Source organism: Pinus tabuliformis, chromosome 8, assembly GCF_031772625.1.
Source record: "Pinus tabuliformis cultivar Carrire ecotype Pingquan chromosome 8, CPIR1, whole genome shotgun sequence".
Classification (NCBI taxonomy): Eukaryota; Viridiplantae; Streptophyta; class Pinopsida; order Pinales; family Pinaceae; genus Pinus; species Pinus tabuliformis.
The window spans coordinates 1,854,981,994-1,855,001,847 of NC_142294.1; the positions used below are offsets into that span (position 1 = coordinate 1,854,981,994).

The 19,854-nt window shown below is 40.4% G+C and overlaps 1 protein-coding gene across 1 annotated transcript in view; it reads right to left on the reverse strand.

Annotated features, from left to right (window-relative positions):
- The window catches only part of LOC149243677 (uncharacterized), a 241,402-nt gene extending 226,272 nt beyond the window's left edge, over positions 1–15,130 (reverse strand). Inside the window, exon 1 of the mRNA XM_089374599.1 lies at positions 14,595–15,130. Coding sequence (XP_089230725.1) covers positions 14,595–14,990 — 396 coding nt within the window. The 5' untranslated portion in view covers positions 14,991–15,130. The remainder of the gene's footprint in view (positions 1–14,594) is intronic.
- Between the last annotated feature and the right edge of the window lie 4,724 nt (positions 15,131–19,854).

Here is a 19,854-nt window from a genome sequence, read left to right on the forward strand (position 1 = left end):
ATTGTCCCTGCCTCTCTACCTCATACTCACTGCCCCTCGCTGTTGATCACTGATTCAACTTTTCTTAGCAACCCCACTCTAGCAAAATGAATCATTGATCACTCTAGTGTATTCTCCAACTGACCCTCAAGCCTCCTCTTATACTTTTCTCATTGGTCCATCAACAGCCGAGATTAAATCTTTAATCAACGGCTAAGATTAAATTTGGCTTGATCCATGACTTTTGGAACCTTCTAACCTAGTTTTATATTAATACCCATTAATATTTTATTTTTCCTAATTTTAGACTTAGCAACTCCATTAAAAATATTAATTATTTTAATATCTCCCAAACAGGGTACAATCTATCCAAACCATTTCTGGGTCTTGGAGATCTCATGTGCTTTAGCCTCTCCACCAATTTTCATGGCTAGAGCACATACGATGCTACCCCAAACCAACACTCCCTCTTAGCGAGGATTGAGCTCTAGTAATACTCCACACTGAGCATCACCTTGATTATCCAACATTAGTCCTTGTGCTGATGCTAGGCCTCCCCGCCCAACATCCTCTGCACTGTTGCATCCTGTATTGCTACCCATGGCCCTGCCACTGCCACTGTTGCATCCATACGACAACTCCCTCTGCATTCGTGCTACTGCTAATCCATCCTCCCAGCAATGCATTTGCACTGCATCCCCTCTCGTCATGCTGCATCTTGCTACTGCATACTGCTACTGCACTGCAACTCAGTTACTGAGAAGTAAGTAATTGATCCGCCTAACTTTTGACATCCCTGTCAGGCTAGAAACACTCTCGATGTTGAAGATCTCTCTACCGCTAACAAGTGCTCCCTCTACTAACCTTTGCGTTGTTGCAACAACTCCCTGCAACTCGCATTGTTGCACACCTCTCTGTGCCATCCTGAACTGGTGCAACACTCTCGTGCCTCTCGCACTGTTGTAGCCTGCTAGCCTCGTGTTGTCCGGGGACTCCTACACTGTAGCACTCTCTGCCGCTTCATCCGCATTCGTTTCTACAGACATCCTCCAGTCTTGCTACTCCTCTTCGGGGCTCCGGTAGCAAAGTATAATCCAAGAGGTTGGGTACCTCAAGAATCCTGCCCCTCATCGCCTGTAGTCTTCCTAACTACAGCTCGATCTCTCCCCACTTCTTCTCAAGTGGCACATGAGCACTCATGGCACAATCGCAATCCTCCTCGACTTCTTTCTTCGCCTTCGTTGGCTCTGCCTTCGAGTCAGAAGCCTTTCCCTTACTCTTCTTCCTAGGACACTGGTTTGCAAAATGACCCAATTCCCCACAATGGAAGCACTTGACCTTGGAGAGGCCCTTCTTCTTCCTCTTCTCCTGCTTTCCTGTGGGATGCTAAAGCCGCATTCTCTTCTTCCTCCTCCTTGATCCTGACCCCTTTTCCGCTACTCCCCGCCTTGGTCATCCGTCTAATCTCTTCTTGACGAAGAGCCGCCCACAGTTCTTCCCAATCTGGAAGACTCGTCCTACCTAGTATGCTCTGGACAAATACCTCCCAATCCGAGGAAGACATCTATTTGCTCTCCCTTATGCATCTGGTATGCCGTTAACTAACTCTCCACGAGCATCTTCCTCTGCACAGAAGTATGCCGGTACAATGTCTTCAAGGCATCCCACATCTCCTTTGTTGTTTCCTTCTTGGCAATATGTTGTACCACATGATCCTTGACCCCATCAAGGATGATGCACTTAGCCTTAGCCATTAGCTCCTCGTACCTTTCATTAGCTACCGGGTCAACTGGGATAGCCATCGTTCTCAAGACGAAGCCCTTGATCCGATGTCTGTCTAGAATGGTCAGGATCCTGGCCTTCCAGACCAGAAAGTTGGATGCTCCTTCCAGCTTATCCTGATCCCTCAACCCATTCACAGCCATCTCGCTGCTCTTCTTTCGACTCCTCCGAGTCTCTTTGCTTCCCTCCTGGAAGTCCTCTATTTGACTCCTGCTGAGTCTCTCAACTTCCCGTTTGGAAGTTTTCGGTTCGACTCCCTCTGAGTCTCGATTTCCCTTCTGGAAATCCTTCTGCCAACGTCAAGTTGCCCCACTCCGATCATCTGTGTAGCTGCACCACTGATCCTCATTCCTTGGCTAGAAATCCACCTCGGAAGCAACTCCTTCCTCCTTGGTCTTGCCCTGTTAGGTATTGTTTTGACCACAGTACCCCACCAGCTTTGCTCCGCAAATTACCCACAGCCTCCTATGCCCCAACAATTGAAGGATTGAGCCACTTAGCTCTGCGCAATCCCGACACCGGCAAATCAACTCCCCCAGCCAACTGCGTCAGCCCTCCTGGCCTCTGTGTGAACCTGATTCTGCCTCCCTTAGCTTTTGCGCTGCCTTTCCCTGGCCCAAAATGATCTGCTGCAAATGCTCTGCTTAGCTGATGCCTTCAGTTTTCTTGTGATCTACAACCACACTCTCATACCATGTTGGAATTTCTAAGTCTAACCTGTTAGAAATTCTTCCTGTACTATATGGTTTATTTCTCCTACTTGTTTAATTACTTAACAAGTTATTTACCATGTAAATACTGAAAATAAACACAAGTACAGTATCAACATCTATAGATCATCAACTGAAAGAAAACAAGCACACAAGTGACACCGTTATTTTTGGACCAATGTCCCCGGAAAAACTCAATGCGGGAAAACCGGTGCAGCGATTCAAAGGGTTATATTATTATGCAGTGTATCTGAGTACAACTGGGTGCCTAAACCGGCTCACCTGACAGATAAAAATACATGGCAGCAATACCTCTATATTCGGAAACAGGTATTCAGAAAAATTGTCCCACGAAACCCTCTCCGGCACAACTGAAGCTCAGCGCTAGCCCTTCTGGCCTCTGCGTCAGCCCCAAGTCTCCCTGCGTCAGCCCTCTGAGGCACTGTGCAGCCTCCGGGAGCCTCTACGTCACTCCCTCTGCCCTCTGTGTGGATGACACAATCTCTCTAGGCACTGCACTGCCTCTGTTGGGCTCTGCATGGCCTGGACTGACTGCTGCTCTGGCTCTCTCTGCTTCTGTGCTGGTCTCCCAATATTGTCCCTGCCTCTCTACCTCATACTCATCACCTCTCGCTGTTGATCATTGATTCAACTTTGCTTAGCAACCCCGCTCTAGCACAATGAATAACTGATCACTCCGGTGTATTCTCCAACTGACCCTCAAGCCTCCTCTTATACTTTTCTCGTTGGTCCATCAACGACCGAGATTAAATCTCTAATCAACAGCTAAGATTAGATTTGGCTTAATCCATGACTTTTGGAACCTTTTCACCCAGTTTTATATTAATACCCATTAATATTTTATTTTTACTAAGTTTAGACTTAGGAACTCCATTAAAAATATCAATTATTTTAATATCTCCCAAACCGGGTACAATCTGTCCAAACCATTTCTGGGTCTTCGAGATCTCATGTACTTTATCCTCTCCACCAATTTTCATGGCTAGATCACATCCGATACTACCCCAAATCAACAAGGATGTCCAAGTACCATTTATGAATACCTCCCTAGTTAAGAGGGAGAGTTGAAAAATGTGTAACTAAGTTAGGTCTTCATAAATATGAAATGTACTTTTGATTCTTGTAACTTGTAAAAATGAAATAAAATTATTATTATTATTTTTGGAGCATGGATTTCATGCTCAAGGTCTTTTATTTTATAGGTCAAGCACCCATTGAGTGCTTCTAGGGTTTGTCCTAGGTTAAAAGTCAAAAGAGTCATTGTCATAAGTTGAAGACCCCATCGGGCACATTGTAACTTGTAAAGAAAATTATTTTTGTCCTTAAAAGTGTCAAAATACCCTTCAAGACCAAGTCGGCTTGGCAGCTGGTAAGTCGGCCTAATTTGAGGAGCCACGTCCACCTTGAGAAGCCTATATAAAGGAGGAAACTCGACCTCTTTGAAGCACATTCATCACTCTATCATCCAAGCAAAGGAGGAACAAGAAGAAGGAAAGCGAAGAAGGAAGAGGACAAAGGAGACTTGTTTTGGGCTATTTCTCTCTCACACGTGCGAAGGAAGGCTAGGGTTTTTGCAACAGATCTAGGGTTTTCTTCTACAAGTTCGATCTTGAAGAAGGGAAGGAAAGAAGGTCAAGCAAAGGTCACAAGAAGCCATCCTCAAGCTCCAGAAGGAAGAGAAAGCCAAGCGAAGGTCTAAGGAAGCCTTGGAAGGCTAAATGAAGCTCACACGTGTGGGAGAAGGTATTGCTAGAGGGCTGAAAAATTCAGGTCTACAATGGAGGCTGAAACATTGCAGTTAGGGGTCGAAGCTGTGCTACTTGAAGAGATTTCACTGGGTTTGACTTATTCAAGGAAAGCACATCATCCAGAAAGGCTAGACTTGGCCTTGGAGGGTATTGGTCTTGGTCTAGAGGTCTTGGAATTCGTCAATTGAAGAATCTATAAGGAAGAGAGGAGATTTATGGGTTTTCTTCTCAATTGGAGAGGTTTTGGCCTTGGCTTGCAGCCTATATTATGTGTTCATATTCTTCTTGTTTTGGTAGTTGTTTGATGATATACAAACATAATAATAAGTAAAGAAGTTAATAAGTAAGAAAAAAGTTAAAATACATCACAAGCAGTTATCAAGGAAAGAGAAATCACTCTAATCATTGCCCTATAGATTTCTCAACATGACGCATCTGGGATGGCCAATGATGCAGGGTGGTGCGACAGTTGGCATAAGTGTTCAGTGGTGCACAGAGTCGTGCCATAGAGTTCAATGTTCTGCAAAGGAGCACAGAGGTGTATGGAGGAGTGTCATGTTGTGCAGGCTTGCACTGTGGAGTAGGAGGAGCGATTCACACCATCTTGAAGTTTCACATGGAGTGATAGCTACTTCGTCACAGGAGGGATACCAACTGATTCAGGATGATATGGCAACTGGTAGTGGTGTCCAACAATGCACAGAGGTGTGCAACTAGGTGTAGTTGTGTGCCAAGGGGCACAAAGGTGCATGTTTGTATGCAGAGGAGTGCAAGGATACTTGGTCGTATGCAGTGGTGTGTGACGCTAGCCCGTGGGATTTTGGAGCGTTACCTCCAGGGAGACCGCCTAATAGGAACGACAGGCATACCCTTGGGTGTAGCTCACATAGGATCGATGGGGATGTTGATGAGCATCATTTGATGATATCTAGGGGAACTTGCATGCCTGTCTCACTGCCACATTGTTTGCAGGCGCAATAGAGTTGGGTGTTTTCCTCTGATGCCTTCATCGCAAGCAGCAAGATGCAAGAGGCTCACTCGAGACAATTAGTTGGGACGCAGAGTATCCAGGGAGAGACTTCTCAATAGTGGCACTTGATCAGGGCACGAGCTAATAGATAAAGGCTTGGGAAGAACATGGTTTGCTGCAGAGGTAGCGTATGCTTGACCCGTGAGTTCAATCTTAGGGAGATGGCCATGAGTGAGTTGTAGGGTGCACTTTTGGCAGGACAACCCAAGGTTTTATGTGAGCATGAGGTACAGGGAATGATAGTCCTTGTAAGCAGGAGGATACCTAGGCTCCAAGCAGTATCTGGTACATCATCAAGAGCTTGGATAACAGATTTCATTGTGTGGTCTAACAAGAGCAGAGCAGTTTGTCATATGCGGGACAAATTCTTGATGTTGGGTGCCCATCCATTGGATACATACAGGGGTCAGAGACGAGGCACAGAGGGGTCCCAACAACTAGCAGCATGTCACAACAGCAGGTAGTGAGGATTGGGAGTTGTGGACTTCCAGTATGGCTATGGGATCCAAGGATCCAATTGATTGGTAGGACACTCCATTACTTAGTGAGTACAATGAGGATAGTAGTGTTGATTTGGGGTAGCATCGGATATGCTCTAAGCCTCACATTTCGCAGGGAGGCTTCGGCACATGTATTTCAAAGAACCCAGAAAGCGTTTTCGGAAATTCCACCCAAAAGTGATTTATTAAAATAATTAATATTTTTAATAGGGTTCCTAAGTCTAAACTCAGGAAAATTAAAATTTTAATGGTTATTAATCTAATCATGGGTGAAACTTCTAGAAAAAGACACGGATCAAGCCAAAATGATCTGAGCCTTTGATTATGATTTAATCTAGGTCGTTGGTTGTCTAAAAGGAAGATATAATAAGGGGCTTGAAGGTCATTTGGAAAACACACCAAGAGAGGTCAAGAAATCAATTTTCTAAAGTGAGAAGTTCTCAGGAGGAAAATCCGATTAAGGGGATTTCTTACAATTTAGGGGCAAGGATATCATCCGGAGAGAGATTTTCTCAGTTGGAGAATCATCAGCAGAGAGAGGCAGAGAGTGATGCAGTAGCCTTGATGCAGAGGCTGATGCAAGCTAGAAGGGCCACGCAGAAGCATTGTAGAGGGAGAGAGAGAAAGTCGAAAATCAGAGCAAAGAGTCAGTTTCAGCAGCCGGAAGTCGGGGCGTGAGACCGGGAGGCTGAGAGTAGTGACTCTCAGCTACTGATCAATTCCCCATTTGGGTGACGTTGTGCCTGAGAGGGTTGATGCTAGGACAGCGTAGAGGCAGCGCAGGGCCTGCCAGGGGCATCTCATCCAGCAGTGGGGACTTTTTCTTAGTGATTGTGTGAGGTAATCTCACAAAGCTTCCGCCAGTATTTCTCTCTGTAACTGAATAACCTTGTGAGGTATTTAGCAATGTATTCAGAATTTACTAATGCTTAATAATAATAAACCCTCAAAGTTGTTGCACTGGTTTTCCCACATTGGGTTTTTCTGGGGACTATTGTCCAAAAATAACAGTGTCTTCTGTGTTTCTATTTTCCTTGCTTAGTTTCTATGTTTCATAATCATATTTAATTTGGTGTAGGTTGCTTCAGTAATTTACTTCAATATTTCAAGAAGAAATCTAAAATAAGCTTATAATGTAATTTACAATCTAGCTGAAGTAGATTCAGTTGGTTGCAGTAGGATTCCTGAGAGTGTTAGATCTAGGAATTTTCACATGGTATCGGAGTCTTTGATGTGAAACAGGAAGAGCAGATTTAGCACTAAAGCAAGGGCCAACTTGCAGCAGCAAGCAGCAGTTCGAATACCCTGAGGGATTGCCCAGTTCTAGCCAAGAGGGCTATATTTTCGTGGGTGTCTCTCTGAGTGAGCCAACAGAGAGGTAAGACTGTCAGATCGAGAATTTGCCAAGGCAAAGGGAACCACGCAGAGCTAGAGGGACGCAGTTTTCTGCAAGCCGAGTGTTAGGCAGAAAAGCTGTCAGAAGGAAGAAGTAGATCACATATTGAGAGAATACTTACTCAGTGATTTATTACCGAGGAAATCAGTATTTCTCAGAAGTTGGGCAGCAGAGGAGCAGCAGACTTACCAGCTCCATCAGGGAGTGCGTAAGCCAGCCTAGGAGCTACGCAGTAGGGAGAAAGAGGGAGTTGTTCCACAGTTTTCGGAGGATATGGCAACCAGTGGCTTGAGGGATCAAGACAGGTTGGACGGGACTTCCAACTACGTCATCTGGAAGGTTAGAATGTCCTTCCTTCTAGATGAGCATGCCCTCAAGACGTATGTTGATAGTGGTAATTGTCCCTGCAGATGCAGATCTACTAAGGAAATACAGCGTTGAGATGGCTAAGGCAAAGAGAATGATCCTGGATGGAGTCAAGGATCACGTCGTGTGCGACATTGCTAGCAAAGGGACTGCTAAGGAGATGTGGGATGCCTTGGCCACATTGTATCAGGGTTCTTCCGAGCAGCAGAAGATGTACTTAGAGTAGAAGTTGAGATCTACTCAGATGCAGAAGGGAGAACGTGTGGATCCATTCCTCACGAAACTGAAGGAAACCCGTGATGAGTTGTCAACTGCGAGGCACACACCTCAGGATTCGAAGCTAGTAAGACTGGCTCTAAATTCCATCTTGGATGAATGGCAAGTCTTTGTCCAGAGCATCCTGGGCAGAGCAACATTGCCAAATTGGGACGAGATGTGGACAGCTCTGAAACAAGAAGAGTTGAAGAGACACCTGATCAAGGTCAAACTTGACGGAAGCAGCAGCGGCAGTGGGTCGAAGCCGATAACACAGCCCTTGCATCGAAGGGACAGCAAGGGCAACAAAGACGAAAGAAGGACGTCTCCAAGGTGAAATGTTTCAAATATGGCAAGATGGGCCACTATGCATCCTAATGTCATTTGAAGAAAAATGACAAAGATGAGAAGCACAATCCTAAGGGTGCAGTCGCAAAGACTGAACAGGATGAGGAATTCGCCATTACAGCCAAGATACCTCCAAGAGGGAGGTGGGTTGATAGAACTGTAGTTCGATAGAGCTGTAGATGGGCAAGATCCTTGAGGAGCCCACCTCTTGGATCATCACCTTGCTACAAGAGCCCATGATCGGTAGTAGCGGGATGGAGGAGTTTTCAATTGGTGCCATGGAGTGTTGATTCGACAGATGCAGTAGTTAGTAGCGCCAGAACATGAGCAGCGCAGAGCAAAGAGGCAACAATGCGTGGAGGCACGGTGCAGAGCTTCAGCAGCGTAGTGGCTTCAGAGGACAGCCTGGGACTAGCAACAGTCAGGATTTCAACACCAAGGTGTATCCACTGGATACTTGTCCAGTCTTGGGTGTTTTTTAGTTGCTTCTCTCAGCAACTGAGTTGCAGTACAGATACAGTGTTAGCAGTGGCAGCGCTAGCAGCATAGCAGATGCAACATTTGAGAGAGAGTTGTAGTACAGATGTAACAGTGGCAATGTCAAAGGCAGCAGTACAGTAGCAATAGTAGCACAGTAGTTGGTGGACAGCATGTCAGACATCAGCAGCGCAGAGTCAGAGCAGTATGCAGTAGGAGTGTATTGCTAGAGCACATTCCTCGCTAAGAGTGAGTGTTGATTTGGGATAGCATCGGATGTGCTCTAAGCCTCAAATTTTGCAGGGAGACTTGGGCACATGTATTCCAAAGAACCCAGAAAGCGTTTTGGGAAATTCCACCCAAAAGTAACTTTATTAAAATAATTAATATTTTTAATGGGGTTCCTAAGTCTAAACTTAGGAAAATTAAAATATTAATGGGTATTAATCTAATCATGGATTAAACTTCTAGAAAAAGACACGGATCAAGCCAAAACAATTTGAGCCTTTGATTATGATCTAATCTAGGTCATTGGTTGTCCAACAGGAAGATATAAGAAGGGGCTTGAGGGTCATTTGGAAAACACACCAAGAGAGATCAAGAAATCAATTTTCTGAAGTGAGAAGTTCTCGGGAGTAAAATCCAATTGAGCGGATTTATTGCAGTTGAGGGGCAGGGATAGCATCCAGAGAGAGAGAGATTTTCTCAGCCAGAGAATCATTAGCAGAGAGTGATCTAGTAGCCTTGATGCAAAGGCTAACGCAGGGCCAGAAGGGCCAGGCAGAAGCAGCACAGAGGGAGAGAGAGAAAGTCGAAAATCAGAGTAAAGAGTCAGTTTCAGCAGCTGGAAGCCGAGGTGTGAAACCAAGAGGCTAAGAGCAGTGACTCTGGGCTACTGATCGATTCCCCAATTGGGTGATGTTGTGCCTGAGAGGGTTGACGCCGGGACAACGTAGAGGCAGCGCAGAGACAGTGCAAGGCCTGCCAGGGACTCCTCATCCAGTAGTCGGAACAGTCGAGACTTTTTCTCAATGATTATGTGAGGTAATCTCACAAAGCTTCTGCCAGTATTTCTCTTTGTAACTGAATAACCTTGTGAGGTATTCAACGATGTATTCAGAATTTGCTACTACTTAATAATAATAAACCCTCAATGTTGCTGTATTGGTTTTCCCGCATTGGGTTTTTGCGGGGACTATTGTCCAAAAATAATGGTGTCCAATGTGTTTCTATTTTCCTTGCTCAGTTTCAATGTTTCAAAATCATATTTAATTTGGTGTAGGCTAATTCAGTAATTTACTTCAATGTTTCAAGAAGAAATCTGAAATAAGATTGTAATGTAATTTACAATCTAGGTGAAGTAGATTCAGTTGGTTGCAATAGGATTCCTGAGATTGTTAGATCTAGGAATTTTCACAAGTAGGTGATCCAGTTCATTATCAAGTTGACACACGAGGGATCACCGAGGTCTTCATCATATGACAAGGCAAGTGGTTGTTCAAGATTGGGACCAGCCATGGAGTGATAGACGCGGGCGTCGCTAAGTCACCTTGGCAGGTTAAGCTTAGCCTCGATCATCACATATATTATGGTCGAGAGTTACAAGAGAGGAGGTTTTGGTACGAGCATAGTAGGTAGTCAGTCATGACCAGAGTGTTGCAGGGTCAGCAGGACGGTTTCTTTCTATGATGGGCATGGGACCCTGGCATCATAGTACTTGACAGCTCAACAACCTTTAGGGATGAGTTGGCTACTATAGGGGGAGATCACTCAGATCTTCCCTGGGGCTTTAGCGACTCACTGATAGCATGGGAGACTTCCTCAGCATGGCAGGTTGGTCAGCAGGAGGATACTAGGGGAAGTTCATGTGGGAGAGACTTCATCCCCACAAGGATTGTGTTGTGTCTTTAAGAGTTTACTCTTGGAGTGCATGAGGTGGACTACTCGGTAGGGCAACTTCATGGGGAGTTGGACAGAGTCCTACATTATCATGATGCTCTACTTATTGATAATATGCAAACTTCAAAGGGCTTCTGGCACATGTATCTGGTTGGACAACGAGTGGAGCAAGGTGTGCTTCACATTGATCAGGATGGCTTGGGATCTTGGTATCGAGGGATTCCTTCATGTTAGGACAATGCTGAGATTGGGGATGACTTAGTGGCACATTTGGGACCCTGGTATTATTGGTGGTTACAGTGGTGATCAACAGTCAGAGAGGGCACTTGTTCAGACATTGCTTGAGGACAAGCAATTTTTGGCGGGAAGGATTGTCATGTCCCCATTTAATAATTTTTCTAAGGGAAATTCCTAATTTTGCAATTTTGGCGATTAATATATATTAGATAAATAAAATTAGGAGAAATAAGTTGTGGAGATATTAAATATATTTTGGAGAAAAGGCAATGATTGGGACTTAGGAAAATAAGAAAAATTAAAGTGAAAATAATTTGTGGAGATTACCAAAATAGAAATCGAACCATGGGAAGAATCAAACCATGGTATCAAAGCATAGTGTGAGAGAAATTAAACCATGGTATGAGGAAGAGAAAGCAACAATAAAAGGAAGACTAGAGCCTCATTTTGAGGCTATCTTGGCATTTCATTTTTAGAATTTGGAGAGTTTGGTTGAGCTACCTAGTCAAGTCAACTAGTGTTGTTTAGCACAAGGAATTTCCAAGAGGAAGTTCCCACTCTTCTTTGGAGTGTGAAAATTCTATCACTGCAGCCACTGATTTATTTTTCCTACTTATTCCACAATAAGTTATTTATGAAATTACTTCAATAAACATTAAAATAAATATTGTTGCAAATATCACATCGTAATACAGAAACAAACATATGCACAAGCATTAACACATTGACATAGATATTTTGGACAACAATCCCCGGAAAAACCCAATGTGGGAAAACCTGTGCAGCAACAGAGGATTTTATTATTCAACAATTCTTCTGTACAACAGGGTGCCAAACTGGCTTACCCACAGAGAGAAATAATTCTCCAGCACTTCTCCCAATCCCAACGTCAGCTCGATTGACCTCTACGTGGCTCTCAAACCCTCTGCATCAACCCTGGGCCTCTCTGTGTCACTCACGCAAGCCCAACAAGTGACTGCGCAGTCTTTTGTTGCCTCTGCGTCTACCTAAAAAGCCCTGCGTCTACCTCTCCTGCCTCAGCGTTGATCTCCAGTGGCTGATCCTGCCTCTTTGCTGTGTATTTTCTGCCTCCTGACTTCTCATCAGACCACTAGTTCAATTTCTCAGCTAACCCCGCTCCAGAAATTGAACTGACTGGTCTCTCTCAGTGTATTTTCCAAGTGACCTTCAAGCCTCCTCTTATACTTTTCTCATTGACAAATCAATGGCCGAAATTAAGTCCCTAATCAACGGCTAAGATTAGATCTCGCTTGATCCATGACTTTTGGACAATTCTAACACAGTTTTATATTAATACACATTAATATTTTATTTTTCCTAAATTTAGACTTAGGGACTCCATTAAAAATATTAATTATTTTAATATCTCCCAAACTATTTAGAATCTGCCTAAACCGTTTCTGGGTATTGGAGATCTCGGGTGCCTTAGTCTCTCCACCAATTTTTGTGGCTAAAGCACATCCGATGCTACCCCAAATCAACATAGAGAACTTCGAGTGTCACTCTAGAAGAGAAATTTGTGAGCAAAGTTTGGTATTTGTGGGCCGATTTGCAGAGATCTTTCAGCGTGTGCAAATTCCAGGAGGACGCAGTTGTGGAATTCGTAGTATTTTGGAGAGCATGTATTTGGTGGATTCTAGGGCTAAGATTTTGCAAGAAATTTCTTCGATGGAAGGTGAGTATTCATGGAGATTTTCATAGGCCAAGGACACTGCTATCAAGAAGGTCGAATTTCTATCAGTAGGGCCTACGCAAAGGTTTTCTAGGCCATCTTCAGCACAAAAATTGAAGATGAGATTTTGTGTAGGAGTTGTGTTGAGATTTCTTATTCATTTCCAAAGGAATTTTGCAAAGGAAATTCCAGCAACTTAGGGAGGAAATTGAAGCTAAATTGCAGCAGATATTCTAGGTAGGATTGCTCGTCCAAATTTGGGTGTTCTGGGTCAATTGGAATCAACCCAAACGATTTTGGATTTTGATGGTATGGGTGTGAGGACTCTATAGCTAATTTTATAGAATTTTTCGAGCAGTATTAGGGCCAAAATCTTACATTCTTATAGTAGGGCGTGTTGTTGGTTTGTTATGATGGAACCCATATCAGGAGACCCCCTCTGGGCCAAAGGCTCAAGGGTCAAGGATGGCCGAAGGCTCAAGGTTCAGGGATACAAGGTTGGGTGGTTCAAGGAGAGCCAAAGGCTCAAGAGTCAAGGAGGGGCCCCATCAAGGATGGGTGTCCCATCAAGGTGGGCCGAAGCCGTGTGGGACCCTATGCCCGTAATAAGGCAAGCATCATGACATATATAATGAGATATCTCTTTGTATACGACTTGAGGGGTCTGCAGCATCATATTCCACCAGGGTATTTCACTTACATTTATTTAGGTAAATCAATTCATTAGTTCATTTCAGGTGATTCCTTCCATCCAATCAGGCCAGCTTTAACGCCTAGATCTTGGACTAGAAAACAATTCCAATCAAGTACTTGGTTTGTTGGTTGGATGGAGAGCGAAGCAAGTTGAGACCATGTATGCTTACTTACTAGCTTCAGAGGGACGGGCAGTTTGCGTCACATTGTGGATGTGATTTTCGCTTGGAGTTAAGCCAAACCTTTTCTTGGTTTTTTTGGGTTATAGGAGAGGAGTCTATGGCTGCAATTTCGGATCAATCCGGACATTATTGAAGTTAGAATTTCAGTTTCCTTCTAGCAGCAGTTAGCAGAATTTTTGCGCAGTTCGCAGATTTTATGAGAGCCATTTCTAGCAGTTGGATTACTGAGATCTCACCTGGGGTTTGCCTAGCTCGCATAGCAGGCCCAAGTTCTATTATTCCTTGTCGTTTATGTACTCAGATTCCTGCGTTAATAAAATGGCTCAGTTTCTTGCGTATTTTGATGTGCACATTTGGAATTTGTTTATTGTTGTTGCTTCCTTGTACATATCTCTGTTGTTTGCTGTAAATTTCAATTTGGAACAAGCATAAACTTGGAAAAAAATCAGCAAACTCAAAAAATAAATTGAGAAAATTCTGAGTGGTTGGCTTCCTTATTTGCCACGCCATAATCTAGTGACTCTGAAAATTAATTGAGTTTGCAACAGTTGATGCGCTGATCACATTAATTCCACTAGGGCGTATTTGATTTGCTGCATTTTAATCTAAATGCACAAACTTAACGAGCTAAAGTCAAGAGCTTCCAATTAGTTGGAGGCATTTTAATCTAAACATATAAACTTAACAAGAAAATATCAAGTCCTTCGAATGTATGCATTTTAATCAAACTTAACGAGGAGGAGAAGTCAAGGACATTGTTTGCAGGCATTTGAACTTAGATATATAAAATAAACAACGAAAGTTGGTCTATGAAGGTAATATCTTCCGAGGTTTCCTTCCCCATACAGGAGTTCTCCCTCCCTGGTTTCTAATGCTCTGAAATTTTACTGGTGTGTTCTGTTTTTGTGATCATTTTGATACATATCCCTGTATATATTTTCGTATAGGCATGGTGTATAATCGGTGACCTTTCCATGGCAATCAGTTTTATATTCCAGGATTTACATGCTGCTGTCTTGAGAAGTCCTGTATTTGGCTTTTTGTGTTTCCAGCCCCATAGTGTCCTGGATGCACAGGGCATCCAATATGGTCCTGTTTCAAGCTTACTTTCAAAGTTTTTGATGTACTATCTGTTTTATATTGCCCCACTATAATACAATTATGCTTTTTCGATCTGAAAAAAAAACAAAAGACTCAAGTCGCTCTAACTACTGCAGAAATTTAATTTCAAATTTGAAAAATTTTAAGTTAGACAAACAGTCGTGCAAATAAGAACACCTGGGAAGTGAGGTCGGCAGCGGTGAAAATTGCCGCGGCCGTAATACTCTTTGTCAGTATGGGATGCTTATCAATCATTTCCAAATACCATCTCACAAATCCGTTAGTTGACGGAAAACTGCTACTAACGGCGGACGAATTCCCAAGTCCCTCAGAGCTTCTCAACATGCGGGAATGCGTAAATGATCTGCACTTATGCTTTACGGAGTTCATAAAAATACTCAAGCCACCCCATGTTGGTCCATGGGGTTTGGTAATGAATCCGCCATTAAAGCGGCTGGAGACCACCAAATTCCGAGCAGCTGAAGCAATATTTGTCGAAAAAAATTGCGTTGAAACCAGTTCTCGCCATATTGGCGACGCGCTGCCAGACCTGGAAGCCAAAATTCGCATCATCTAATCGAAAATTCCAGTCCCGACTTACTGGAGCAGCGGGACCGAGTGAGAAAGCTACTTGATAATCCAAACCCTCGTCTTCGTGATCAGACAAATTTAAATTAAAACTTCGATGCTTCTGAAAATGAAAGTGTGTATGTGTTTGTAGTTGGAGGACATCAGAGTCGCACGTGTACTTTGTAATGACAAATTGATATTGATGAAAATTTATTTATTTATTTATTACGTATTATAATTTAATTGTTTTTTTTAAATAAAGATAATTATTATTAACGTTATTTTATATAAATGGGTTATTAATAAAAGAAATTAAATATTTTTATATTTCAAATTATTAGTGAATTTTTATAGTTTAATTAAAAAAATTAATTTTAAAGATATAATTTTATTGAGTCAAGAGTGTCATTTTACAATCTAGTATGCTCAGTATGATGTGTAAGCTCAGTTATCAAAGTTGAAATTTTGCTATGTTAGATCTGTTTATGATGTGTAAGCTCAATGATCAAAGTTGAAATTTGCTATGTTAGATCTGTTTTTAAGATAGACCTATGATGGTTCTACAACCCAATATAGGGATGTGTAAGTAAGTTTGTCCATTTGTCCGTGCCCTTTAAAATAAAAATAAAAATTATGCATAAAAATAATGTCAACTATAATAATGAAAAAAATGGATGTGCTATAAAAGTAATTAGAAAAATAAAATAAAATAAAAATTGTGTGAGTAAAATGTTTAAATCTTATACTTTTCAAAATAAATTCAACAAATAAATTTAAATAAAGTATTTGAAAATCTATATAGAGAAGAAAAAAATTGTTAAAATTAAATATTTAAATCTTGTAAACAAAAAAATATTCAAAGTAAGGTATCAATAGAATATTTTAATATCGATTAATATTGACATATACTTAAAAATATATTAATTATAAGAAAATATTTTAATTTGCATTATAAAATGTCTCTGTGGACATGTTATGTAAAACATTTTAATTTTAATGTCAATTATGTATATATTATATATCATTTTTAAAAAATTATATATATACCATGAAAAAATTAAGTTTTTATGGTTAAAACGATCTTGTATACACTTTATATAGCATTCAAAAATACAATTTAAATAATGAAAAATAACACTCTCCAGACGATTCAGACAAGGAAAATCTTCGACCCGGCGAAGAAAATCCTCTTCAACTGGTTCCCATAATTCCATCCCAAGGAGAATGGCAAAAAGTTGAGAAGAAAAAGGGGAGAAAGTCATGATTTCTCTCATTTCTCCTTTTTGTTCTCGCTACGGTCTTTTCTCATTCTTCTTGTTTATATTTTTCAAGTTGGACGGGCACTGGCCCGGGCATTCCTCATATGAGGAGGCCATGTATCTGTTCAGCGGTTTTCCCTTCATGTTTAGCTAGACGAGGTTGAGTTTCCCCATCTAGCGAGCTCTATGATTTGCAAATTATAGAGCAAATTGAATGTTGCGGCATATAATTGTAACTTTTTATTTTGGTAATAAAAAGTTCGATTTTTTCTTTTGGAAAAAAATAATGAAAAACAACACATTGTATTTTACACTTTGAAGAAGTTTGTATATAAAGAAATTTGATCCCTCTCGGCTCATATTAAATCCTTACTTAAATGGATCTATATCAAAAAAAAAATAAAACATTATATTAAATTAGAAGATCTTTGAGCTATTTTATCAATCTCTATCCTAAATAAATTATATTAAATTAGAGCATCTTTGAGTTATTCTATCAATCTCTATCCTAAAGAAATTATATTAAATTAGAACATTTTTGAACTATTCTCTCAATCTCTATCCTAAAAAAATTAATAATTTTTATAAAGCACCATTAAGTTTAGGAAAAGCAATTAGTACACTAACTCAAAAAAATAGTAATAATATGTTTTTTTTGGTATAATATATTAATAAAGATTGGTCTCTCATGTTAACTTTTTCATAATTTTTATTTTTATTAAATAAAAAATTATATTATATAAATTGATTATTAATAAAAAATTAAATATTGGGAAGGCGAGAGTGGGAGTGGGAGGAGTTATATACAAACTCGAAGAAGAAATAGTGACGAAATTTGTTTAGGGCTTAGGATGGTTAACAAATAAGGCAAAGGTTGACGATTACCTTAGCAAAGGGAATTCGTCAGCTTATTGTATTCAGAGACTCCATGATTACAATCCAAAAATTCCACCAAATTAAGAGCTCTCTTGGGAAAGATCAGATGCCATTAATTACAAGAATATGGATGCAGATTCAAAAGTTTGAAACTATTGTTTTTTACCATATTAAAAGGGGAAATAACTCAATTGTTGATGAACATGCCAACAAAAGAGCAAACTTGGAAGAAATGAATCTTATTCAAGAACAAGGCGATCAACTTCTTATTCACATTCCATGAATCTCGATTTATCTTCCTTAGGAAGGTTCAGACCCATTAAAAGTATGAATAAGCATATTATGCAACATGTCAGTCTATTTATTACTGCCACTAATCCCGTCCATATGATTAGACTGGAGATTTGCTCCTCGAGCAGACAGGTTTATTAAGAATGGCCTTCCAGATGGGGAAGCAGGAATATGGATCCCATGTCACACAACAGGTGGAGATCAAACTCAAGAGAACTTAATTTGAGGATTAACTATTAAGGATCTGCAAGCTAGTAGCCCACTAGCATTGATACACTCTACTACACTTGCGATCAGAAGTCGGGTGAAGGATTTTGAGTAGGGAAACTGTGATATGATGATGCTCACATTTGACAAGGGCATTCAATGCGAAGTGATGGTTGTTGGCGCGACAGGAAAAGGAATTCTGTAATATAAAAGGAGTATATTATCCCTAAAATACTCCAATATTTGTGTTAGAGCCTGTGTGTCTGGTATTATGGCCTCCCCGAGTCAAGAAGGCAGCAGAAATGACAGCAAGGACCACCTATTGACCATAATGGAAGCACTCTCAGCTATGATATCAAAGCTTGGGGAGTAATTAACTTTGGAAGCTCGATCACATTTTAACTTACTCAATCAACAATTAGAAGACCTGACAAAGGAATTGGAATGTTTGCAGCTCATGGTGGAGAATGTGGTGAAGAAGGTGGATAATTTGAACTTCAAAGTGGATGGAATTGAATTTACAATGGAGATAACAACAATTAGTGTTTTAAAGGATATCTATGATCTCTGGCCCTCTCCCTCTAAGTGCTCTTGAAGAGAAACAACCCAACGATCCCCAGGAATAGCCTCTGGAAGAACCTCCCTTGCACTAGATGGATGCGATAAAGGACGAGCAAGTCGATGATGTAAAGGCAGAAATGGAAGCAAACGGTCAAGCAATATAGTAATGTTTAAATGTTTTGTAATTTTGCTAAATATTGTGGGTTTTTTTTGGAAGATATATAAAATAAATGTTGAAAGAATCCTTACATGGAAAAGACCATATAGAAATAGAATGTTTAGTGAACAATTTTGATATACTGCGAAAGAAAAATTATCTCTATATATAATAGATTTAGTCTGTACCGCAGCTGAAGTAGTATAATCTATCTGTTTTTTTAATATATATGTAAAAATTTTAAATTTATTTTAATAATTTAATTGATTAATAGGTTTAGTAAACCCTAATGATCTAAAAAGAATTATCTAGATTTAATTAATATAATCCATCTATATTTCAATTATATATATATCATTATTAATAAAATATTTGTATTTAATTAAAAATGAATTAGTTAATTAAAACTAATTTTAAAATAGATGAAATTCATAATTAGTATAAAGAAATTATATTAAATTAAGGCATCTTTGAGTTATTTTGTCAATCTCCATCGTAAAAAAATTATAATTTGTATAAAGTGTCATTAATTTTAAGAAAAATAATTAGTACAGTGAAAATACTAATACTAAGTATAATAATACTAATAAAGATTTGTCCCTTGTGTTAATATATATAAATGGAATCACTCACTTTGAAATATGACATGTGTATAGGTTTAGATTCAATAAATATAAATTAATAAAGTTTATTTATTCAATTAAGTAATATTATTTATTAAAATTAATTTTAATATTATTAATATAGATATATTTACGTTGTAAGGTTTGTTGATTTTGGTGTTAGACAATTGAAATAAATTTTGCTATTAGATTGAAGACTTAATTTATGTCATCAAATTGAAGACCGGTATTGTCAGTTACAATTTGGTATTGTCTTTTCTTGTATGAAGTTCTTGTATTAGTCAAGTATTTTCCCCTTTTTAATAGTTTTATCTATGTTGACGGTGCTAGAAATCTGTCAAACAAGGGGATCTCCCCAATATGAAGCCCCAACTAGACCTCACACTGTTTCGTGTAGGAGTCTCATCCGGTATAAAGGCTCGTTGCCAAATACTCAAAGATCTGCCTTGGCTCTAGAAGTCAGCACATGAGAGTGTTACGCTGGTATCTTCAAACAACAAGGTAAGTGTGCTTGGTGAGTGTGTAACATAATTGTGTCAAGGTTCTCTTACTGCAAAGGCGGGAGAAAAGTGAGCCTCTAAGTGAGAGGCAATAGTACCACCCAGGAAGAGACACAAGCGAAACAGGAATGGTCTATCCACCATCCAACGGAATTGTCCACAGCAGACGCAACAGTCGTTAAAACCAAAGTACAAGGGGAGACCTGTCCACCATCCAGCAGAGTAGTCCACAACGAATGTGACGGTCGTTATAACCAGTAAGCGAGGAAGGTTTGTCTAGTATCCTACAGAGTAGTCCACAAGGATGAGACATCAGTGATAACCAATACAACACATTCCCATCAAGGTAAGTACTAAAACAACTGAAATAGTTCAACTCTCTTAGTACATGTA